The sequence below is a fragment of the Oncorhynchus keta genome, chromosome 23 (assembly GCF_023373465.1).
Source record: "Oncorhynchus keta strain PuntledgeMale-10-30-2019 chromosome 23, Oket_V2, whole genome shotgun sequence".
NCBI lineage: Eukaryota > Metazoa > Chordata > Actinopteri > Salmoniformes > Salmonidae > Oncorhynchus > Oncorhynchus keta.
In genome coordinates this window covers 37,808,720-37,834,913 of record NC_068443.1, presented here as the reverse complement: position 1 = coordinate 37,834,913, position 26,194 = coordinate 37,808,720, and the positions used below count along the sequence as shown (strand labels likewise).

The following is a 26,194-nucleotide window of genomic DNA, read 5'->3' as shown; positions in this document are numbered from 1 at the left end:
ACGACTAGTTCCTGCAAAGATGCTTGGAAATGCTAGCTGTCTCATGTGCAGCAGCTAAGATGGCGAGGAACCTCCTCCCGCGGTACAAAACATGGATTTAATATACACTGCCCAAAAAAATAAAGGGAACACTAAAATAACACATCCTAGATCTGAATTAATTAAATATTCTTATTAAATACTTTTTTTCTTTACATAGTTGAATGTGCTGACAACAAAATCACACAAATTATCAATGGAAATCAAATGTATCAACCCATGGAGGTCTGGATTTGGAGTCACACTCAAAATTAAAGTGGAAAACCACACTACAGACTGATCCAACTTTGATGTAATGTCCTTAAAACAAGTCAAAATGAGTCTCAGAAGTGTGTGTGTGGCCTCCACGTGCCTGTATGACCTCCCTACAACACCTGGGCATGCTCCTGATGACTCCTGGACAGTCTGTGGTGCATGGAGCGAGACATGATGTCCCAGATGTGCTCAATTGGATTCAAGTCTGGGGAACGGGCGGGCCAGTCCATAGCATCAATGCCTTCGTCTTGCAGAAAATGCTGACACACTCCAGCCACATGAGGTCTAGCATTATCTTGCATTAGGAGGAACCCAGGGCCAACCGCACCAGCATATGGTCTCACAGGGGGTCTGAGGATCTCATATCGGTACCCAATGGCAGTCAGGCTACCTCTGGCGATCACATGGAGGGCTGTGCGGCCCCCCAAAGAAATGCCACCCCACACCATGACTGACCCACCGCCAAACCGGTCATGCTGGAGGATGTTGCAGGCAGCAGAACGTTCTACACGGCGTCTCCAGACTGTCACGTCTGTCACATGTGCTCAGTGTGAACCTGCTTTCATCTGTGAAGAGCACAGGGTGCCAGTGGCGAATTTGCCAATCTTGGTGTTCTCTGGTAAATGCCAAACGTCCTGCACGGTGTTGGGCTGTAAGCAAAACCCTCACCTGTGGACGTCGGGCCCTCATTACCACCCTCATGGAGTCTGTTTCTGACCGTTTGAGCAGACACATGCACATTTGTGGCCTGCTGGAGGTCATTTTGCAGGGCTCTGGCAGTGCTCCTACTGCTCCTCCTTGCACAAAGGCTGAGGTAGCGGTCCTGCTGCTGGGTTGTTGCCCTCCTACGGCCTCCTCCACGTCTCCTGATGTACTGGCCTGTCTCCTGGTAGCGCCTTCATGCTCTGGACACTACACTGACAGACACAGCAAACCTTCTTGCCACAGCTTGTATTGATGTGCCATCCTGGATGAGCTGCACTACCTGAGCCACTTGTGTGGGCTGTAGACTCCGTCTCATGCTACCACTAGAGTGAAAGCACCGCCAGCATTCAAAAGTGACCAAAACATCAGCCAGGAAGCATAGGAACTGAGAAGTGGTCTGTGTTCACCACCTGCAGAACCACTCCTTTTTTGGGGGTGTCTTGCTAAATGCCTATAATTTCCACCTGTTGTCTATTCCATTTGCACAACATTATATGCAATTTATTGTCAGTGTTGCTTCCTAAGTGGACAGTTTGATTTCACAGAAGTGTGATTGACTTGTGGTGTTTAAGTGTTCCCTTTATTTTTTTGAGCAGTGTATTTAGGAATTTTCTCTGTTTTAAATGGGTTTTTTTTATCTGCAACTGGACACGGACATTCATAAGATACACTTTTTTCACCAAATCGAGACTGAACAAAGTATCGCCAAGACCAGGTTAGTTGAAAAATTATATGGTGGTGTTTTACTTTAGCCAAGCCGTAATGTTGACTTTAGAGTCATCACAAAACGGCGTTACAAGTCGTAACTACAAGAATGTGCACCCTACCTTCTCTTGTGTCTGCTCCAAAACGACCGCTCTCTCCTTCAAAATGTGGAGGTATTTGGAAAGGTGGAAGAGATATGACACTTCTGGAAGATTTTGTAATTTGCACCTGCTGTATAGGCTAGCTGCATAACTCTTGACATTAATACATTTTTATTCAACACAAAACAATAAATTGCTCAAATAAATGTTTATACATCAATTCTTATTGCCCCAGCTAGCACATAATGTTCTGAGAACCATATGCTTCTTAGTGCTTGGTGATAGTGTGGTGCTCCTATAATTATTTTGCATACAACCTTCCCCACACTTTCTGGGAGGATAGTTGCTTGGCTTTGGAACATTCTCAGCACATTTAAGGAACCTGACAAACAAACTTTATTTTCTTGATATTTTATTAATAGTAAAAGTCATTTAGCAGATGCATTTACCCTAAGCGACCTACACTCATGCTTGCATTCATTTTATGTATGGTTGGTCCTGGGAATCAAACCCACTACACTGGCATTAGAAGTGCTATGCGCTACCAACTGAGCTACAAATCAACATACTACTTTAATAATAACATAACCTTTCCTGAAATGTCAAACATTAAATGTTGGTAATGTTCTAGGAATATTCTCCAACCTGTTTGACATTGGGAATATTCTCAAATAGTTTAGAGAATATTAAGAAAAACAATTCTTCTGTGGGAATTTTAGTACTTAAGCATAACATTTTCTACAGGTTTCCTCATGGTTCTATTTAAAGTCATGTTCTCAAATTGTTCCAAGAATGTTAAGAAACAACATTCCATAAAAAAACACAACTGTAGTAATGTTCAGAGAATATTCTAAGAATGTGATTTAAAAACATGTATATTCCATTCTCAGCAGCAACAAAACTCTATCCTCTATCTTGTTATTAAGTGTGTTCAGGTGTGTTGGCCAATTAGTGGGGATGGCCAACACACCTGAACACACTTAACAAGATAGATTAGAGTTTTGTTGCTGCTGAGATTGGAATATATATATCTCTGATCTTAATGAGTGCTTGTTTCCTTTGAAATAGGGTCTGTTTGAATAGACTAAAAGGAACAGCCTTTGATGCGTAAAAAAACATGTCACGCTATCTCCATCTTGGTGACTTAGTGGACTTATTCCAATGATCGAGAACAAAAGATTATAAGTTTGGATCTCACTGATACTGTGTCACAATGAAAAATAAATGTGTTTGCACGATTAATGCCGAAGGAAATACATTTCCATGTGTCTTATTTGTGCTTGGTGTTCAAAAAAGTTAACCCAAAAAAGCTAGTAGTGTTGTTAAAAGTCGTATTGAAACATTCAGTGAACGTTTTAAGGAACTTAATTAAAACCCTCCAGTTAACCTATTTAGTTAACAGATTTCTATGATCAGAGCTGTAATAAAACCTCCCAGGAAAACATTAATGGAACCTGGGTAAAACGTTCTCAGAACCTCCCTGCAACCTAAAACTAAACGTTCCCAGAACAGGCAAAATTGTCACTTCTGTTCTCAGAGATTTATTTTTTTAAACGTTCAGTTTTACCGGTCAGAAAACGTATGGCTTCATCTCCACAACCAATGTGAAACCAAAAACATGCATTCCCACAACTTCCAAGGAATCAAATGTGCTAGCTGGGGCATGTCATTAGCCTACTGTGTCACAGCTTCAAATTGATTGCTGGTACTCGACTGCCCTTTTACCGTTTTAAATTTCATATGAAAAACTCTCCAAGGATTTGATAGTGTATTGCCCTGTAAGCCTAATGCTTGCCGATGCAATGGGAATTGACCCTGTTAGCATTGTTCACAAAAGTCCAAAGGTATGTACACAACTGCGCTCCGTTTATGAGTTTATGAGTTCATTCACTTCATGACTGAAACTCACACAATATTCGCGGGAAAGTAATTTTTACAGTAAGCACAAAGTGTTGCAGGCTATAATGTAACAACACAGTTTACTGATTTGTACAGCCATTTACTGAAACCTACTTAAGGAACACGCCAAAAACACAATTAGTGCTGAAATAAGTCTCACAGAGAAGACGTGACAGGAACAGAATAATAATGGCCCCTTTGTTTCCTCTGTGTACGTGCTAATTTCTTCACGTCCGACCCTTTGCCATGGTGTCTTGGTCGAAATTGCGGATCCTGTTCTTGATGTGGCTTAATTTAGCTTTCAGATAGTCACATCGTTCCTTCTTCTCCAGGAAGGCAGGGTCCTGTGAAGTCACACAGAAACACACATCGTTTTGACTGCAACTCTATCGCTCCACAGCTTTCCCTCATAGCCCCAGATTTTGTTTGTGATGTATATGTGGTAAATTACAATTTCCAGAGGCCCCATTTCAAAGTGGCAGCAATATTATTCACATGAATGGGCAGTTTTATTGAAAAAGATAATACTACCTGGGTGTTTACACAACAGTAACAATTCTAATAAATCTCAGTTGAATGTGAAAATGATTGCTGAATGATTTTTGGAATTGTCTCAGCGTGAGCGAGGAAACGTGAGAGGAATGTTAGGGACCTCTGCCCATCACTTACACTCTTTTTTTGCTCATACTTCTTCAAAATCCGCTGGATTCTTTTCTGCTCCTACAGACAGAACAAACACCCGCAATTCAATTGGTTAAAAGGATGACAGATTTATGTTTAAAAATAGTATCATCCAGACATGCTATTTTTAGTGGAAACCTTTGTTCAGAACATATCTCTTATTGATCAGTGGCTGTGACAGTGAGATAACAAAAATGCGACTTACACTTACACTGCAGTTACACTTCCAGACAGTGGAAAGTTATCGTGGTGTATCTTATCATAGTGAGATCGAAAAAAACCACCATCAAGCCTCAGGCCCAGATTTAAAGTGGCAGATGAAATCACTCACCTCATGACTGTTGCCATCTTTGAGGAGTTTACCCATCATGGCATCCAGCTCTCTGAACTTCACGAGGGTCTCACTGATGTCTTTGTGAAGGTCCTTGTACTCCTGATACTGGTCGTTGAAGACAGCTTTGTATTTCTCCCTATCCTCCAAAGAGGAGATTTCTGGATACTTCCTTAAGGAATAAGACAAGACACAAGACTATGATAGATTACCTACCATACCATTATTACACCAAGCTTAATACATTTACACAAAATACGAGCACTGTCATTTTAAAAGTCACTAATGACATTGAGTCTGTCTCTCCATATGCTTAAGTGAGAGCTGGTCATCCTTGCTCAAAATCTGTCTCAGGATATTAGGCATAGGTCCTCTCACTCACATGACATAATCGGCGATGACTCTGGGCTTCTGGGCGTACCCTGTGGGGATGGCTCTGTTCCGGCTGCCTGGCTCCTCTTGCTGAAAGTCTGTAACGTGGAGGAGTTTGGTTGCCCTCATTGAGCTGTCCATCTCATCCTCAAATACAATCCTCTTGGTCTGCGGATTGGGAGATTTGGTCTGGGCCACAGGGATGGGCCTCAGATTCTCCTGAAGCCAAAGTTGAAGCATAAGGTATCATTCAGCAAAAAGCGTATATTAGCTACCAGAGCATCCAATGACACATGTACACTGTGCTGAAAGAGCGAAAGCAACCTGTCTCATTCTTACGCGATCACTCTACAGTTGCTGGCAGCCCGCTGACTCCTTTTGTAGGCCCGAGGATTTAAAAAAAAGGAATTCAGTCGGGGTTACAGTTGAGTCAGAATAGTACAATTACAAAAGGTTAAATTGCAAAATGTTGTAGCGCATCAGCAGTTTTTATCTTGTTATGTCAGTCACTCAATTAGCCATGTCAGCTAACATTTTTTAGATTGGTAAATTAGTGTAGCCAGCTATCTAAACTAGTAGTAATTATGGTTGAATTACTGACCGGTGGACCCACATTGATTTTGTTATAGTCACTCTCATTCAGATTATAACATATTAAAAACTGTGAGAGAAAGAATCTCCACCACAGGAGGTTGGTGGCACCGTAATTGGGGATAACGGGCTTGTGGTAATGACTGGAGTGGAATCAGTGGAATGGTATCAAATACATTAAACACATGGTTTGATGCCATTCCATTTGCTCCGTTCCAGCCATTATTATGAGCCATCCTCCCCTCAGCAGCCTCCTATAATCTCCACCCCGTGGCAAAAATGTGTAGAATTGCAGGAAACTAGCTGTTAACTGCACATGTGGGTACTCAGACCCTCGAGCCACTTCGACCCTTCATGATGAGTTGAGTTTTTTTTTTTGTGGCCCCCATCCCTGCCTTACAGTAACTGCAGCTGTGTGAAGTTATGTACAGTATGTGACTGTATGACATTGTTCAGCTTATCTAAATAAATAATTTTAATGGTCCAGAGATGCAACGCGTATGGTAGAGAATCATATCGTTCCTATATGTTGTCTTCAGTTGGCTTATTTGGTTACATTAGCTCAGCTGAATGATGCAATCGCCGTTTTCGCTCCTCACCTTCCGCCCGTGCTTATCTTATTAATGCATTCTCTGTTGTTCTTTACCTATAGTTGGTTGCTGCGAGAACTGATAAGCTGGACTATTTAAAAACAGTAATAAACTTGGGCTGTAACAGCCAGCTGCACTGCTATATGAAACAATGGTGTCCCCATACGTATCCACATGAGTAGTTTCACTGCTGCTGTTTTGAGACCCAAGTCATTGTTGGCACATTCCCAGTAGTAACGGTACATTCCGTGACCTCTAAGTGCTGATTAATCTGACACCATTCCCACAACTTCCAGATGCCAATGGGCAAGATAAATACAGTGAGTCAGGTTCCTGCTGTAATAAGTGCCATACCTCAGTCAGAGGAAAGGGCAATGTAGAGTGTCAAATTAGATCAATACACTAGACATTAGATTAATACACTAAATGTACCTCACTTGAATGGTGAGATGCGTGTCTGCTAAATGACAACTCCAAAAAATAAAATAAAAAGATGATAAAGGATCAGTGAACACTGGGATTTAAACAAAAATCCAACCACCCACCTGGTTCTCAAAGAACTCCATCTCCCTGCGGGTGGCCTCGTGCCTCCACATCTTCAGACACACCAGGAAGCTGATGAGGTACATCAGCATGTTGATGAAGATGAAAGCCGTGCCAGCCATCTGGCCTCCGTCAACCCGACACAGGCTGGACATTATTGGGTTAATACCTATAGTCATGTAACACAAACCCCCACGGTTGAGGTCATTCAGGTACACGATACCAGCAGCCATGTAGAGGAGGAACAGGGCGACGTTGATGACACCTTCAGTGAGAGGCCACCAGGGTGAGTCCAGGAGGATGGTACGGTAGTACATAGTCAGACCTATTACCAGTAGGAGGATGGTTACAATCCACGCCACCCCAACCACCGCTATCACGAATAGAGTCATAGGTCCATTATAGGACTTCCCCGATGTGCCATATCCATTGTTATATGCACCATTGTACAGTCCATAGGAGTTCGACCACTCACTGTCCTTATGGATGTAGGCACAGACACAGGCAAGGACCATACCGCCAAAGAGAAGTTCAAACCCAGCCAGGAGTCTCAGTAACCCAGGCCATGATTTCATATAGGAGTACTTCAGCTTGTAGACCTCCACCTTCTCAGCATAGTACTCAGCTGGATGGATACTGGTCAGCTCTGATTCCTCTGGAAGATAATGGAGTAGGTCATTATCTATAGGAACGTCCCTCAACAAGGGCCTATGGGAACTCTTGCTGGAGGTCCCCAGTGAGTCCTTAGTGTCCCAGTACCTCCTCGCCAGTATGGGACTGACAGGTGGACTCACCCTGGTCCCATTGGGCACAATCTTGACCCCTGCGGAGCCCAGGTCAGAGTCAGCATCCCCATTGCTCCATTTCTGGAGAATACTGCCCCATGATTGGGGGAGGAGAGTTCTCAACCTGTCCTTAAGGGTCCCCTCGTCTCCACCACTCCCCACTCCTTGTACATATGGGGGAGTGCTGGATGAGTGGGCAGTGGAGTTTGCGTCATCTGAAAGGTCGTCATCTAAGGCCCTCTGAGGTGTTAGCTCTAGCGGGGCGTTGTTCAAGGAGTTTTTCTGCAAAGAGGAGTTCCCATCCACACTCTCCGGGTCTCCTCTCTTGAATATCTTATTCCAGCTTTTCATACTACGGGCTGATATACAGTAAGGGGGCTCTGGGTTTAGTTAATCATTGAGGATGGAAGAAAGATACCATTTCTTGTCAGAGGAACTGTGTGAATCAAAGAGGAGCACAAACACAACAGGGTTAGGCCTATCGTAATAAGGATTTAGCATTTTTGAAAACGTGTGCTGTGTATTTTTTTGCTTATAATAATGTTGGATATTGAAAAACTTTTCAACCAATTAATCCTATATGACATCATTTTCTACTCACTCCCCTTTATGCTGTAGCACAGATAAGTTATATGTCAGCTGTAAATAGTGCTCCCTAAGAATATTTGATCTTAAGAAAGAAAATGACCATGGTGGAATGTTTGTGAAACACTTTTTTTTCTTTACAGCATTAGGAAAGCAGCATACAATAGCTTCTCACAGGATTCTGAGGAAAACTCATTTATCACATTGTACAGTCAGTCGCTCACAACTCAAAAAAGGAGAAAACCAAATTGCTTTCTGGTCCAGACCCTGCATTTTTACAGTTGGCTACTCGACACACAAGACAGAAGAGACTTAAAACTGACCTTTGGCTCCTTCACAAATGTACACTTAGGCTTAACGTCTACACAAATTATCAACTTATAACTGTCAACATAAAGTCTTAAATAAATCCCTTGAGGATTTTCTTTACAGTGAAAATCGGATTTATATATCATAATGTAGAAGTTAAAAATCTCCTTTAAAATGTAGGCAGCTTACCTTGTTGTGGGCTAAGGGCAAGCTCCACACTGGCCAGTTATGAGTTTAGCAGTCATTTGAGTGCTGTGAGGCAAAAACCCTTCTCAAAATGGATGCCTCTACAGCAGGCCCAGCCAAACCTTCTTAGGTGACTCAGTTTTGTTATTGCAGGCTGTTGAGCTGAGAGGGAAGCAGAGCTTAAACATTAAACCTGAACAGCCTTCTGTTAATGCTGCTGATTGGCTGGCACCGCTAGGCTAATTTCTGTGGGAGAACAGCTATAAATATTTACATTCAAAAGCTAGAGCTTCCCAAACTTCTCTGACGCTCAGTGTATTTTACTTCAACAGGTGTTTGAATGTGTTTAAGAAGAGAACAGACGCACATTTCCCTATGAAAGAGTTACATTTATTCTGAAAAGGTTATCTCTGGTAATACAAAATACATGCTAAACATTTATCAGGGGCATCCCCTCAGTTTGATATCAATCAAATGGTATTAATCACATTACAACCACTATCTAAGATCTACAAAATAGCTTATCCCATTATCTATAATTATATTCTATTATCATAACCTAAACAGAGCCAAGTCTGGCACTAGAGGGCACCATACTCCAGTTCTGAGAGCACAACCCCAGCAGCCATGTTCCTGCCTCTCTTGCCTCTGTTTCCTCAGTCATGTACTGTATAAAAAGGCTTTTGACTTTCTCCTTCTGATATGGACATGGCTGGACTACAGGTCTGTCTTTACTCACTTTCAGTTTTGTCAGGTTCAGTGCCGAGCCTGAATCCCTCCGTGCCTCGATCCAAACCAGCAGCTCGCAAGACCTCACCTGTAGTGAGGAGTTTCCCTCCAGGGTTGGAATGATTTAGGAAGTGCTGATGCTGAGCAAACTAGATTTTGCTTCCCCTTGAATGCCTAGACTGATATAGAAAGTAAGGCATGACGTTTGGGCCTCATGCTTGCCTCTGTCTCTGTTCTTCAGAATCTGCCGTGACTGTGACATTCGTCAAAACAATGGCCAGCACCACCTGTATTGAGCCACCCATCAATCAAGCCGATTCCACCCTGCACCACTGAGATTGATGTTTACATTCCACACCATTTCTGTATGGAATAACATATATTTTTTTTAAGTAATGATATCAAGATATTATCGTCTTCTCTCCACAATGCACATAGAGCAACTCCATTCCGTTGCACCTCACTGACACTCCAACTGACACTATCATGAGTGTGGATATGAGAGTGCATTGCACAATGACATTGTTTTATCATCCAGCTAGCTTTTCCTCCATGGTCAACGGTATTGTACAATATTAAGAATGTACCCTAAGCTCACTCGACAGCTAGTTTGAAATGTCACGAGTGGAGCCACCTTCTGGGTCGCTCAAACCGTTGGAATGTTGTCAAGGAGCGTGGTCGCGTGTGATAGCAAAGCAGAGGTCCCGAGTTTGAGCCAGGTATGAGCCGAATATTGCGGGGAAGTGGCACTCTTTAAGCAAAGCAATGAGTTTGTTCCATGTGCACATTTATATGGGGAGAAACCTCAAGGCAAGGACATCTGAAGTGAATAGCCCAAACCCCCTCACATGCAACCTCCTACCCCCTCAGTGAGCACTGTATTCCCCCCACGGTCTTACCCAGCCTCAAGCCACCTCATCTAGTCCTGTCCTCTGCTGTTCAGTTGGGAACACAGACATGGAATGCATAGAATAGATATGAATCTCTTTTCCAGGTGGCAGTGGATCGTGTCTTATGTACATTGTACTTCTAGTCAGCTGCTGTTGATGTTGTGTTTTTGAGAAAGGTGAAGGTCACTTGTTCAGTTGAGAACAATGTTGAGAGCATTGCAGATAGAAATGTAACGTAGATAGAGAATGAACAGCTGGGAACTCTATTCCACATGACAGAGGATCAGATCTGTTCTTTACATTACGTTTCTCTGTAACTGACATTATGTTTTTGCTCTAAGTGACTTCCCTTGTTTATTAAACGGTATTGGTATCTCTGACTTTGATCACCGAGTAGAGGTTGTTGTAAGGGATGACAAAACACCAATTCAGATGGTTGCGGAGTGATGCAAGTGTTCGATATTACTGTAAATGGACAATGAACAATAATGCAACATTTTAAAATTGTGAGATCTGATCATGGATCTGAATCACTGGCCTTGGTTGGTGCGATTGTGCCAGATGGAGGACATGTCCAACAAACATGCACACACAACTTCATGGCTCCGGCCCTGACGCATGGCTCATGGCACCGGAAATGGGCCTCTCCCTCTTCACAGCGAAAGGAAGCAGAGGAGCCACGGCAGCCTGCCACAGACGAGCTCATTTGTAGCATTTCATCCTGTTTCCCTCAGACCTTCGAGTGAGCAGGATGATGGATACAGGAATGGGAGACGCTCGCTCAAAGAAACATCTCCACAGGAAGCCCCCTATACTTCTCCTCCTCCTCTGAGTCACCACTGTCTGTCGAAAAAAAGACAGAAAATATATAGATAAATTCCTATCCTCTTTGATATCGCCAAGTCAAATCAAATCAAATTGTATTTGTCACATACACATGATTAGCAGATGTTAATGCGAGTGTAGCGAAATGCTTGTGCTTCTAGTTCCGACAATGCAGTAATAACCAACAAGTAATCTAGCTAACAATTCCAAAACTACTACCTTAGACACAAGTGTAAGGGGATAAAGAATATGTACATAAAGATATATGAATGAGTGATGGTACAGAGTGGCATAGGCAAGATACAGTAGATGGTATTGAGTGCAGTATATACATATGAGATGAGTATGTAAACAAAGTGGCATAGTTAAAGTGGCTAGTGATACATGTATTGCATAAAGATGCAGTAGATGATATAGGATACAGTATATACATATGAGATTAATAATGTAGGGTATGTAACATTATATTAGGTAGCATTGTTTGAAGTGGCTAGTGATATATTTTACATTTCCCATCAATTCCCATTATTCAAGTGGCTGGAGTTGAGTTGGCAGCAGAGTTGAGTTGGCAGCAGCCACTCAATGTTAGTGGTGGCTGTTTAACAGTCTGATGGCCTTGAGATAGAAGCTGTTTTTCAGTCTCTCGGTCCCAGCTTTGATGCACCTGTACTGACCTCGCCTTCTGGATGATAGTGGGGTGAACAGGCAGTGGCTCGGGTGGTTGTTGTCCTTGATGATCTTTATGGCCTTCCTGTGACATCGGGTGGTGTAGGTGTCCTGGAGGGCAGGTAGTTTGCCCCCGGTGATGCGTTGTGCAGACCTCACTACCCTCTGGAGATGCCTTACGGTTGTGGGCGGAGCAGTTGCCGTACCAGGCGGTGATACAGCCAGACAGGATGCTCTCGATTGTGCATCTGTAGAAGTTTGTGAGTGCTTTAGGTGACAAGCCGAATTTCTTCAGCCTCCTAAGGTTGAAGAGGCGCTGCTGCGCCTTCTTCACAATGCTGTCTGTGTGGGTGGACCAATTCAGTTTGTCTGTGATGTGTACGCAGAGGAACTTAACTTACTACCCTCTCCACTACTGTTCCATCGATGTGGATAGGGGGGTGTTCCCTCTGTTGTTTCCTGAAGTCCACAATCATCTCCTTAGTTTTGTTGATGTTGAGTGTGAGGTTATTTTCCTGACACCACACTCCGAGGGTGTGTATGCCCAACCATGTTAGTGGAAGGTGATTGGAGGAGTATTAGCATATTGCAGCTGGTAGTAGCCTCCAGGGCAGACAGGGAGTGGCAGTGGGCACATAATTCAATAAATTACTTCCTATGCCAGGGCTGATGTCCCAAACTGACCTTTTTACACTTCAAGGCCTCTGTGAGTGTTGCGTAATACCGAGGGGGGAGTGGCCACACTTATTGGGGGGAAAAAGGTGTGTCATGACCTCTCCCATGATTGGTCACTCTGTATATAATTAGCGTCAGGGGATTGTTTTATATATGTAAACATAAATAGCCTCCTTAAGCCGGGCCTGTACATTAATGGGTGTGCCTGTCCATTTGTGACGACACCTCATAGTTCACCTTAGAATGGGGCCTATAAGCAGCCAGATATCCCCTGGAGGACTGTGTTTATGTTTCAATACAGACTCCGGTAATGTTTCAGGACATTCCCCTCCACAGGATTTATTTACAGGAGGAGCACACGTTTCTGTGGCTGACACAGCACCATTCTGGCTCTCTGTCGGCACTTGGCACAGCATGTTCCAGTTTCTCTGCTCCTGGGGGCTCCACTCAAAAACAAATGTGCTCATGAGAGGATGGAGGAAACTGTCAAATATGGATTTACAGAACTGATGCCAAACACACATTCAGTTACAATTACCACATGAAATGTGTTATGATGATACCTTATTCTATCAAAAGGGAATCTGAGGTGCAGTATGTAGTGTGAGGTGCAGGTTGTAGAGGTAGTGAGGGTGATCAGTACCACACACTTGTTTAACTTAGAAGTATTTACAGTACTATTTACACTGTCAAATACTTTTCCTTCAATATTAGTTATCCCAATGTTTGTCAAAAATTGGAGGGCAAAATCATCTCCTCATTGGAGTACAACTGTTACCTGCAAATGAAAGAACAACATACTGTATACAGAGCACATACTATCCCCGATTGCCATCCATTAAAGCAGGTTCTACAAATGCATTATGTGGCAGTGTACACATAATAATGGTATACTTCACTTTTCGAGTTTTCATCCTGTTTAACCCAGTTTAAAAATGTTCAGATGCCAGCCTTGGAGAAGTAGCCTGTTATCTTTGAAAGACCTACGAATTCTTTATTATATTCAGATTATTAGCCCGAACCAGATATTATCAGCATATTAATATCAATTTCCCTCTCTCTCTTTGCAAATTTGTTGCATTTTTAGTGAGGACTCCATTTTCAGAAAATGAGGACTCTATATTTTGCTGTAACAGCTATTGTAATGATGTTTCGGCAGTTAGCATGTAGAAAAATCCTGGGGCATGTCATAAGGAAATATAACGTCTAGAACTGAGTTCTCTAGTATAATGTGAAATACAGAGAGCAATACCCTGTCTATACATTACTTTATTCTTTAGATTTCTGTAATGTTCTGAACATTGCGCCCCGCTGCATCTGCCCCTGCGTTATTACATTAGTCTCATTTGCTCTGTGACTTCCACAATGAGGTCATATTCACGGGACACCCACTCTCACTGCTTCCAAACCCCATGGGGCAAAACAGAACTCTGTCAGTAAATTAGGTATAGCTCTAATCTTTCTCTCTCTATTTGCTTCCTCTCTGCAAGCTGAAGTACCTCTACTCTCTGGAGAGGACATTCAAGCACCTCTGATGTCTGTTTACTGGTGCTAAACTAAGTATCACATACTAAATGCAATGTGGAGAGGGACATGGGGGTTCCCCCATCTATTGACCAAATTTTCACACCATCAAAACGGTTGTTGAAGCAAAAACATAATGAAAAATATCATTCATTGTGGAGCTTTTATTTTTGGTGATGACAGATGGAGTTAAATCTCAAACATACAAGGAGGGTAACCCCGGTATGCTTGGAACAGGTGAGAGCACAATGGAGTAGCCCTCCAATCATCTTGAAGGTGCAACACTGATTTAAAGAGAGACTGTACGTAATGGAGTGATATCCCTCAGTTGGAGGGAGGGGGGAGAAGAGTCATGCTTGATTAAATCAAGTTTAAAAAAAGAAAAGAAAAAGATTCACACTTGATTAAGTCCAATTCACATCAACCTGAACATGTTATTAAACCAAGAGCTCTCTCTCTCTCTGGACAGCCTGCCCGCTGGCAGACGCTTACAGGTACAAACTTGGTCAACTGGTCGGAGGAAGTCAGACTACAACGTCTAACAGACTTGCTGACATGGTTTGTTCTCCTTACTAAAGCCATATCGTAATACAGTGTTCTCTTGAGTGATAACGTAAAAATGTTTTTTTTTTAAATGGGAGATCCATTACCTTTTTGAAGGAGGTCAAGGTAATGAGTATCTTGGACACCTTGGTACTGTGAACCAATTTGTCTATAACCATCCAAGTATTTATTTAGTACTTGTTTATATATACAGTACCACTCGAAAGTTTGGACACACCTACCCATTCAAGGGTTTTTATTGATTTGTACTATTTTCTACAATGTAGAATATTAGAAGACATCAAAACTATGAAATAACACATATGGAATCATGTAGCAACCAAAACATCTAAATGTATTTTAGATTGTTCGAAGTATCCACCCTTTGCCTTGATGACAGCTTTGCACACTCTTGGCATTCTCTCAACCAGCTTCATGAGGAATGCTTTTCCAACAGTCTTGAAAGAGTTCCCACATATGCTGAGCACTTGTTGGCTGCTTTTCCTTCACTCTGCAGTTCAACTAATCCCAAACCATCTCAATTGGGTTGTGGTTGGGTGAAGGCCAGGTAATCTGATGCAGCACTCAATCACTCTCCTTCCTCGTAAAATAGCCCTTACATACCCTGGAGGTGTGTTTTGGATCATTGTCCTGTTGAAAAAGAAATGATAGTCCAACTAAGCGCAAACCAGATGGGACGGCGTATCGCTGCTGAATGCTGTGGTAGCCATGCTGGTAAAGTGTGCCTTGAATTATAGATACATCACAGACAGTGTCACCAGCAAAGCACTCCCACACCATCACACATGCAGAGATCATCCATTCACCTACTCTGCGTCTCACAAAGACATGGCGGTTGGAACCAAAAATCTCAAATTTGAACTCATCAGACCAAAGGACAGATTTTCACTGATATAATGTCTATTGCTCGTGTTCCATGGCCCAAACAAGTCTCTTCTTATTATTGGTGTCCTTTTGTAGTGGTTTCCTTGCAGTAATATTGGGACTCCCGAATACCGCAGTGGTATAAGGCACTGCATCAGTGCATCAGTGCAAGAGGCATCACTGCAGTCCCTCATTCGAAACCAGGCTGCATCATATCCAGCCGTGATTGGGAGTCCCATAGGAGCGGCACACAATTGGCCCAGTGTCGTCCGGGTTTGGCCGGGGTAGGCCGTCATTGTAAATAAGAATTTGTTCTTAACTGACTTGCCTAGTTAAATAATGGTAAAAAATAAATAATTGACCATAAATGATATAAATGATTCACACAGTCTCCTCTGATGTTGAAATGTGTCTCTTACTTGAACTCTGTGAAGCATTTATTTGGGCTGCAATCTGAGGTGCAGGTAACTTGAACTTATCCTCTGCAGCAGAGGTAACTCTGGGTCTTCCTTTCCTGTGGCCGTCCTCATGAGAGCCAGTTTCATCATAGCACGTGATGATTTTTGCGAATGCACTTTCAAAGTTCTTGAACTTTTCCGGATTGACTGACCCTAAACTAATGATGTTTACTGTCGTTTCTCTTTGTTTATTTGAGCTGTTCTTGCCAAAATATGGACTTGGTCTTTTCCCAAATAGGGCTATCTTCTGTATACCACCCCTACCTTGTCACAACACAACTGATTGATTCAAAAAGCACTAAGAACAAAATAAATTCCACAAATTAACTGTTAACAAGGCACATCTGTTAATTGAAATGCATTCCAGGTGACTACCTTTTACGAAGCTGGTTGAGAGAATGCCAAGAGTGTATAAAATATATTTGATTTATTTAACACTTGTTTGGTTACTACATGATTCCATAGGTGTTATTTCATAGTGTTGATGTCTTCACTATTATTCTACAATGTAGAAAATAGTAAAAATCAAGAAAAACCCTGGAATGAGTAGGTGTGTCCAAACTTTTGACTTGTACTGTATATATATATATATATATTTCATTTTAAAACAGGGAATGCATTTGTTATACAGTAACTCATTACTGAAACTCTCTAGATTTACAACTATAGAAATTCTAGTTTCCTAATAAAAAAGAAATCTCAGTAAAAAAAAAAAATACAACTAAAGTAGCATAAAATCAAAGTGTAAATTTAAGCCATCCAAAAGGTTTTGCTCCATCGTCATTTTTGCACAGAACCATGCAAGGGGTGGGTTTGGTTTCTCAGTTCGGTCAGTGCCTGTCGCTATTTACCAGCAGACTTTGAGCCATGCCATTATCTGAAGACCTGTGGAAGCTCTGATTTGTAGTGATGGAAAAGGTAGACTACATTTCATAGTTTTGCGTGAGCATGAGTGCACAGCATCGAGCTTGATGTGAACTCTCTCTCTCAGACATTCTCACTCGTCTTTCTCTCTGACCTACTCAGATTTTAGTGGTTAGTATAAGTAGAAAAAGAGGGAAAAAAGTTTTCAAAACATTTAGAGATATTGTGTAATGGAGGCAATGTTATGCATTACATTAAGACAATTTCTTTGAGTTTTTGAAGAGGAATGTATCTGAAAAAGGAATGCAATGCTTGTATTCAGAGTGTTAACATCATTAAAAAAACTTGCTCTGAAATTAGTAATTAAATAACCCTCTACTATTTGTACATTCAGGCACTGAAAAATCATGTCAATATGTAACTAAAAAAGATAGTCGCACTCAACTTTCCCTTGGTAAGAACAAGGAAACTGAAACTTTGAAATTGGCATTCGTGTAAATTTTCCTACTCAGTAGTAATGTCATGTGCATTCCCCTTGCTCTCCTTTTGTATGAACCCCCTCCCCTCCCCCTCCCTTTAAGTGCGTTTCAATACTGAACTGACGTCAGAGCTTTCAGAGGCCCTCTTAAACCGCCACCTTGACTTACGGGGAAAACAAAGGCAAATGTCCACCGTTTTTAAGTTTCCCTCCGTGCAGACGCAGGTGTCCTCTGTCCTCAACGCAGCCCCCCCACCCCACCCAGGTGTGATAGCCAGCTCTCACCCCAGCGAACCTGAACTCAGTCAGTTTAACTATACAAGGGCTTTTACAAAAAAAGCTAACTTGAACAGCCATACAATGGCTAAAAAATAAACCATATCTCTACTTGTCTCGGTTTAAGTCATTTAGGTTGTTGTTTAGAGGATGTGTCGAAGTTTTCACTCATTCGCATTGGAGCAGTTTCCAGTCCAGTCCTGCCCTGGGAGTTCAGTCACAGCGGTGTTTGTTTTTGGATGCGAAGGCAGGGGGGTTAGGGGAACGCTATGGGGCTCCAAAGGAGAAGTTGTAGTCTGGGGTGGTGCGGTTTAGGGCAGGTTCAAGGGCTAGCCGCTGTCAGAGGAGGTGTGTGGCGCCGTGGAGGGCGAGCGGCGTCGGCGGGCGGTGGAGGTCCAGGAGCGCTCTGAGCGTTCGGAGCGCTCTGAGCCCAGCGAGGCAGGCCGGAAGCGGTGCAGGAAACCGTCCAGAAATTCCTGCTGCTGCTGGGTTATGGCTTGGGAGATGAGGCAGGGCAGCGCCTGTAGGCTGCCCGTCACCGAGTCCAGCTTGTCCTCCAGCATGCCGATGCGCTTGTCTAGCTCCTCGCTGCGCTCCTGCAGCTCTGACACCAGGTCGTACATCACGTTCTGGGTCTGCAGGAGGAGGAGAGAGGGGTGGTGATGGATCTATTATGGTATACTGTATGCTAACTGAATTTACTGTGTATATAAAAATGCAGTCATTTGACGGTTGTCATAAATTGCACTAAAAAGTAAATATCGTATTCTATCAGTATTATTGGTATGGTCCATAAATTGCACTCAAAGCATGTATATGTAAATACTGTATTCTATCAGTATTATTGTATGGTGCATCTTTCTGCCAAAGAGCCAAAGATAGAAATTAGCCTAGTAGCTTTGATCTCACATCAGTTGCGCATGACCCCTTACGAGGTAATAATGAACAAATTAATTAATAAATAAATACATAAATCATGTTAGGGTAAACAAGCAAACAACTAGAATCTGAATCTAAGGATCTCAATATCAGAGTTGACAGGAAAGAGAAATATATCTGGGGTAGAAGGGTTAGTAACTAGGGCAAGAACAAATTTGATGGGGGATCTTTTTTTTTTTATCAGCTATTTCTAAACACTCAATCACTGGAAGTGTATTCATATACAGCAGGGTTCCCCAACTGGTGTGATTTTGTTTCAGTCAAATATGATATATGTTTGTGCTACAAGCGATCAATTTGCAGTCTACAAATGATTATGTTCCGGCACCCTAACCATCCGCTCAAGAAAAGATTGTCTCGCAGATTAATCTAGTTGATGATCCCTGATATACATATGCATTTTGGAAGTGTTCTATATCTGTAAATTCCACCGGTCCTAGTTCTGGAACAATTCAGGATCAAGGATGTCTTGTCAAAACGTAGACTAATAGCCCTGCAGATAAATTAATGAGAGAATACATATCTCTGAGCTAATTGGTAATTTTTCATCATCATATATATCTGTCATTAACAGAGAATCATACCCCGAGGGAATAATCTACAAACGACTTCACGGAAAAGCAAAGTCCTTCTGTGTGTTTAAGTGAACAGGCTACTACCCAGCAAACGGGGCGTTCTAATGAAATTAAGCAACGTTTTTTTAAGGGTTTTTGCGAGACATTATCCCACTGATGTTCTGAGAAGGTTCTAGGAACATTTGAACATGATGTTCAACCTTGGGACTATAATAGGACATTCAGTACAGGTTATTTTTATGTCCATTAGGGAATGTTACGTAAAGGTTCCTATTTGGTTCTGATAGGACGTTATCCATGGAACATTTAACAAGAGGACGTCGCATGATGGTCCCAAGGGAACGTTCTCTGGGGACCTTTGTCGAGTTCCCTGTAAGTTACCAGGACGTCAGTGAGGACCATGTCTCAGTTTTACTAGTATGTTCTCGGTATGTTGTGTCATGGTTCCCAAAAATCTCCAGGAGACCTTGACACAACATCCTAAGAATGTTCTAAAAATGGCCTCGGGGACATCCCCAGAACAAATCAGGAACTAGACAAAACCTCCAGGCGACCATGACACAACATCTCAAGAACATTTAGAACAAACTCGGGAACTAGATAAAACCGTTGTCACACCTGATCTGTTTCACCTGTCCTTGTGCTTGTCTCCACCCCCCTCCAGGTGTCGCCCATTTTCCCCATTATCCCCTGGGTACTTATACCTGTGTTCTCTGTTTGTCTGTTTCCAGTTGGTTTTGTTTTGTCAAGCCTACCAGCATTTTTCCCTCTGTACCTGTCTATTGATTGTTCCTGTTTTTCCTGTTTTTGACCTTTTCTGCCCGCCCTGAGCCTGCCTGATGTCCTGTACCTTTGCCCCACTACTCGGCATTATCGACCCCTGCATGCCTTGATCTGTCATTTGCCTGCCACTGTTGCTGTAATAAACACTGTTACTCCAACACAGTATGCATTTGGGTCTTACCTGAAATGTCATAACCGTCAGGAGACTATGACACAATATCCCTTGAATGTCCTAAAAATGTCCTTGGGGATTTTCCCAGAACAAACCGGGAAAATAGACAAAGCCTCCAGGGGAACATGACAGAACATTCTACGAATGTCCCATAAACATCCTTGGGGATGTCCCCGGAACAAACTGGGAACGAGACAAAAACGTCCACGAGTCAAAGATAAAAACATCCTAAAATCGTCCCTGGGGACGTTCCCGGAACAACCTAGGAACTAGACAAAATCTCCACAGGACTATGACACAACATCCCAAGAAAATCCTAAAATTGTCCTTGGGGATGTCCTGGGAATAAACCGGGAACTACACAAAACCTCCAAGACAATGACACAACGTCCTGATGACTTAAGGTGACCATTTTGCGAGGTTCCGGGGACGTCCTAACAACTAATTTTTGTTTTCAGGGTAATGACTACTGATAAGTTTGAATAATGCACATACAGTTGCAGAGTTGACCTGTTATTTACATGGCTATCCAATGCTCTATCCCCTAGGACTAGACAGACTGCTTTAACCACATGTGTAGAGAGAGTGGTGGGGGTCCGGCGGTGCAAACACACATTAAAGCACCATCTTCTGAACATTTTAGAACAGACACCTGGAGTGCAAATGCCACCCACATCAATGCAGTGGCTGGCGGCCAGCTGCGGCCCTTTTGAAAAACCCCAGTCTTCTTACCTTCGCCAGGTCCACTAGCGTGTTGGCCTGATCGTTGAGTTTCCTCTGCTCCATCTTTACACTGCGTAGTCTGGGCAGAGGCAGGGGGGTTGGAGTGGGGATAGAGGGCAGGGGTTGGTTGGTCGGTCATCAGGGTGAAGGTGGATGGGTGGAAGGGGGGGGGAGGGGGAGAAGCAACACATCTTTGTCACGAGAACGCTCTCTGGGAGCACGTTGAGGAGAGAGAGAGCCTGCATGCATATATAAGCATTCCCAGTCTTGATCATCGCCATACCAACACATGCAAAAATGCAAAGAAATCTGAGTCAAAACAAAATAAGTCCCCCCCCCACACATTTCTGTCAATAAAAATGTATAAATAAAGCCTTTCAAAGGTGACATGACTCTTTATGCTTCCAGCTGTCACACCTTTCCAACTAGCTGAGTGGCAGGCCGTCAGAGGAACATCAGTCATTGGGTGAGCTTGCAATGACTTGTGAGTGACGTGCACTTATGGTGTGGAGGGTGCTAGTGGGGGAAGGGCCAGAGCCTTTGAATGTGACATACAATAATGCATTGCAGTGGCACTTTAAATGTAATCTATGGCACTGACCGATAAAACACAGTGGCTACGTTAAATTACTTTGTTGATTGATGATTTTGACGCGCTACACTGCCTATAACACTGATCTTGTTGATCTGGTCGCCCTTGGAAATGAGATTCCTTATATAGGATAAGGTAAATAAAGGTTCAAGGATTGTGTGTCACTTTCAATGGCTACTGAAATACCTTGGAGATTTGTGCGTTGGTTTGGAGGGATGACACCAGTCAATCAGTGGATCAACATTCTGGTGACTTGATCAGGTAGAAAGTCCTCTATAAGGCTAATTCTGATGCAATGACATTCAAGGACATTCATTCATGTGCAAATCGGGAGATCACAGCAAAGGCTCTGTTTTCGTGTTCATCTAATGAGAGATGACCCGAGCGGGGTACAAAAAATATTCTAAAACTGTTTACCAGGGTACTACTATGGTGTGTAAAGATACCACTTGATTTGTGCTCTTTATTGTGAGTGTCTGATATGGCTGAGTGTTGATTTGCCGTAAAAATAAAATTAAAAAACCCTGAAGATATGTGTTTAATGCAAAATCAGGAGCAAGGATGGGTCTGCCAACGCAGGTTAATATAGCCTACATATTGTAGCTATATTAATCATGGTAACATCATAGATGGCGACTTCATTGATGAATGGACTCTGGCCAAGCCAACAAGCCCCAACAAACTCATACTGCCAGATGCCTCTGACTTTCTTCAGACACCCGACTACCATGTCATCATCAGTGGTAATGTTGATGCTTTTTGTCATTCCATTCAGAGGATGAGGGTAAATGGAACATTAAAAGGAAACCAAAACAACCGGCATCCAGCATTTGAAGGTTCATGCATGTCAAACGTAGACATGGAGAGAGAGAATGTAGAGGAAACAGAAGGAACATAGACTCAACTTACTTCTGAGCTCTGCAGTGATAGAGCAAAACAAAGACAGAACACAATACAAAGTTTTAAACCCCACAACATCCACGAAACAAGTGAACCATTACACTTCTCACTGTAAGCACAGGGTAAGGGTTGAGGAGAGGGGAAGGAGAGCCATTAAAGTGCACTGTAGTTTAGACTGAGGATGGTGTGTGTGTGTCAGGTGCAGCTGTGTTTTATGTGTGTGTGTGTTATTATTTTTGTATACTATTGAATAACACAACTTGCTAACTGAACACATAGGATATCGTCACAGGAAATGGCAGCGAGAGTAGGAAAAGTAGGACATTATAACAAACACTACCAGTAGTGCTGCTGGCTAGGAGTGCTGTTAGGAATACACAAATACAGCTAAATACTGTTAGTATGATAGCAGTGCAACTAAAATCACTATTACTTCCTACTGCTTCAACAACAAATAACAAAAACAATAACAAATATTTAACAACTTTGAACAGGTGGTAAAAAAAACAACTAAGTGTTCACATAGGCTTCAGGCATGCTTACAAGGAAGTCATATTCTTTGGGAAATGGTACTTACTGATGGATGGCCTGTAGAAACTTCCGCTGGTGTTTGCGCACCTTAGCGTGATCTATCTTCTTGACCAGCTTCGTGTGTTTGTAGATGAGCCATGTTTCCCTGAGTACATTGGCAGCTGTGTTCTTTACCTGCAGAACAATGAGGAAACAAATGTGAATCCCTACAACATTGGCAAGGTGTCACGCAGTGTTGTGTTCGAGACCACCTAAAGCGAGACTGATTCAAGAACAAGACTGGAGCGAATTTAGTCTGAGTCAAGACCAAGACCGAAAGGAGGGCGAGACTGAGTCGAGACCGAGACCAAAAAAATGCGAGTCCAATTCAAGACCATGATTGGAATTTTGTCAAATCGTCACCATAAGAGTTCAAAATGTCTAATATTTCTGTGTTCATATTTCAGAACAACATATGGTTTCTTTAGACATTCAGAATGGTGAAAAAAAGCATGCTGAGGGAAAATAAACTCTACACATTTTTACTAATGTAACAGTATAACTTTAGACTGTCCCCTCGCCCATACCCGGGCACGAACCAGGGACCCTCTGCACACATCAACAACAGTCACCCACGAAGCATAGTTTACCCATCTCTCCACAAAAGCCGCGGCCCTTGCAGAGTAAGGGGAACTACCACTTCCAAGGTCTCAGAGCAAGTGACGTCACCGATTGAAACGCTATTTAGCACGCACCACCGCTAACTAAGCTAGCCGTTTCACATCCGTTACACTAACCCAAACACAGTGGGGAACAATTAGGGCCTTCTACACTTTAAGAGAAAGGTTTAATGTTCTGGTTTAATCTCTTATATTTTTGTTGGAAAGGAAAGGGTTAACACGGAATTTAAAAAATATCCAATCAGGATTTTACTTTGGTGGTCTCTGGGGAGATAATTCTAGCTAGCTAAGTCAGCCATTGGCTAGGCCATCAAAGCTTGATAGAAGGCATCTGCCATTAACTGTATTAGGGCAAAATGTTGGAGTGACTGTGAAATCAACCAATAACATTGACTTGTAATGGGTGGGACCGTTTTTACAGAAAGTATGGAAACTTTTGCCTTCTCGAAGGCCAACAAGTCACTGTGCAATAGCGAGCAGTAGCTTTCCCACGGTCTAGATGGCTAGCTTTTGTTGTAGGCTAGTTTGCCGCAGCTGCAGCAGGTTTTATCGAAGAGGATGTTGTTGCTAATTTGTTAGGTTCTCCCTTTTCTAGAATAACTTTCAACAAGAAGTTAAGTTTCAAATGATTATCATCTGGTGAGTGGAACTGTGTTCTTTACTGCAACTCGCATGCTGTTAGCCATCTCTTTGAAAATAGCTTATGTGTGTAAAACATTTTTTACACTTTAGATCACTGGTTACTTTATGTGCTATACATAAAAATAAAAAATTGCAATGGGAAGTAATAGTTGTCCATTTCGACTGGGAGATGCTTAGCCTAATGGTTGTGTTTTTGTATTATGATTGGGACCTACTGGCTTATTATGTCTCAGTGAATGGACTGCTTTCTTTCCATCGGCCCTATGCAATGGTGTAGTGGTGCCTGGAGAAGTGGGTCCTGTGTTAAAAATCCTGTTTTCCTATGGATTTTTCTGATTTTCACTCTCAAAATCACACGTTTTGGGTGTCGTTGCCCTTTAATTCAATTGAGCAAAACAAATGTCCTCCCCATTGATACAAATCAGAGTTATATTATTCTGTCAGGTACATTGTATTCAACATTTAATTGGAGAGGTTTTTAGGGGAAAGCCTTTAGAAATGTTCACGCTGTTGGATTCGGGGTGAAACTTTGAACATTGTTATACTCAGAGGTATAGGAACATTAGTTACAAAAGAGACATGAGGGGTGCCATAATGAAGCTTGGGAGGGGCTGAGTGCAGGGAACACGATCGCATGTGGCAGTACTGATAAAGGGAGAAACTGTTCAAGGATCATGTCACTTAGCTCCCTGCTTAGCAAGAATGATGCAATGTCTAGCGATAAAGGAGGAGACGCCACCCTTTAGGAAACATTTAACTTGGTTAAGCTTCATTTACATTTACATTTAAGTCATTTAGCAGACGCTCTTATCCAGAGCGACTTACAAATTGGTGCATTCACCTTATGACATCCAGTGGAACAGCCACGTTACAATAGTGCATCTAAATCTTTTAAGGGGGGGGGGGTGAGAAGGATTACTTTATCCTATCCTAGGTATTCCTTAAAGAGGTGGGGTTTCAGGTGTCTCCGGAAGGTGGTGATTGACTCCGCTGTCCTGGCGTCGTGAGGGAGTGTGTTCCACCATTGGGGAGCCAGAGCAGCGAACAGTTTTGACTGGGCTGAGCGGGAACTGTACTTCCTCAGTGGTAGGGAGGCGAGCAGGCCAGAGGTGGATGAACGCAGTGCCCTTGTTTGGGTGTAGGGCCTGATCAGAGCCTGGAGGTACTGAGGTGCCGTTCCCCTGACAGCTCCGTAGGCAAGCACCATGGTCTTGTAGCGGATGCGAGCTTCAACTGGAAGCCAGTGGAGAGAGCGGAGGAGCGGGGTGACGTGAGAGAACTTGGGAAGGTTGAACACCAGACGGGCTGCGGCGTTCTGGATGAGTTGTAGGGGTTTAATGGCACAGGCAGGGAGCCCAGCCAACAGCGAGTTGCAGTAATCCAGACGGGAGATGACAAGCTTCTCTAGTGTCCATGAGTTATTTACTCTGAAAATTAGAACCTGACAATGCAAACAGCCATGATGACTGGATAACACATCACAAATAGCCTAATAACTAAGACTATGGCCAAAACCTTTTAAATACGTATTTTACATACCCATTGTTGACTTGGTTAGCATTTACTGGTAAATATAAGTCGAAACGTCTTTCCTACCTACCGGCTAGAGATGTCATTCTTCTGTGAGCTGCTCCGTGGACAACCATTTGAGAGCTGTGCGCTCTTGCTGCCTGCAGATGACATTCCTCTGAAACTTGGCTATGTGTGCTGAGCGCATGTAAATATATGCTTTGCGATTGTGTAGGCTTAATAAATCGTATACCTCCACTACACTACTTTGATATACAACAGTGGAGATTAACCTCTCTGGGATTGTTCGGGACGCTAGCGTCCCACCTCGCCAACAGCCAGTGAAATTGCAGGGCGCCAAATTCAAAACAACAGAAATCTCATAATTAAAATTCCTCAACCATACAAGTATCTTACACCATTTAAAATATACACTTCTCGTTAATCCAACCACAGTGTCCGATTTCAAAAAGGCGTTTCGGCGAAAGCGGAACATATCATTATGTTAGGTCAGAAACTTGTCACAGAAAGCATTCAGCCATTTTCCAACCAAAGAGAGGTGTCACAAAAAGCAGAAATATAGATCAAATTAATCACTAACCTTTGATGATCTTCATCAGATTACACTCCCAGGACTCAATGTTACACAATGCATGTATGTTTTGTAAGTTCATATTTA

General features: G+C 42.7%; 2 protein-coding genes across 3 annotated transcripts in view; both read right to left on the bottom strand.

The window, feature by feature from the left end:
- Window positions 1-1,935: 1,935 nt before the first annotated feature.
- marveld2l (MARVEL domain containing 2-like) lies at window positions 1,936-8,834 on the bottom strand. The gene is made up of 6 exons (XM_035755610.2): window positions 8,681-8,834; window positions 6,815-8,033; window positions 5,099-5,307; window positions 4,717-4,888; window positions 4,374-4,424; window positions 1,936-4,048 (listed from the first exon to the last, which is right to left on the bottom strand). Exons 2-6 carry the CDS (start codon window positions 7,946-7,948, stop codon window positions 3,932-3,934), a joined length of 1,683 nt encoding a protein of 560 aa, XP_035611503.1. The 5' UTR covers window positions 7,949-8,033; window positions 8,681-8,834; the 3' UTR covers window positions 1,936-3,931.
- A 135-nt stretch (window positions 8,835-8,969) lies between these two features.
- The window catches only part of LOC118370559 (small conductance calcium-activated potassium channel protein 2-like), a 77,817-nt gene continuing 60,592 nt past the window's right edge, over window positions 8,970-26,194 (bottom strand). The window contains exons 7-10 of one of the 2 annotated variants that reach the window (XR_004822821.2): window positions 22,752-22,879; window positions 20,692-20,761; window positions 17,384-18,125; window positions 8,970-11,139 (exon numbers count right to left, since the gene is read on the bottom strand). Coding sequence is in view for 1 of the 2 variants with exons in the window: in XM_035755607.2 (XP_035611500.1) it covers window positions 17,820-18,125; window positions 20,692-20,761; window positions 22,752-22,879 (504 nt within the window). In the remaining variant the exon portion in view is untranslated. Of the gene's footprint in view, window positions 11,140-14,130; window positions 18,126-20,691; window positions 20,762-22,751; window positions 22,880-26,194 lie in introns of those variants that run through there. The other variant, XM_035755607.2, reaches the window with a different exon arrangement.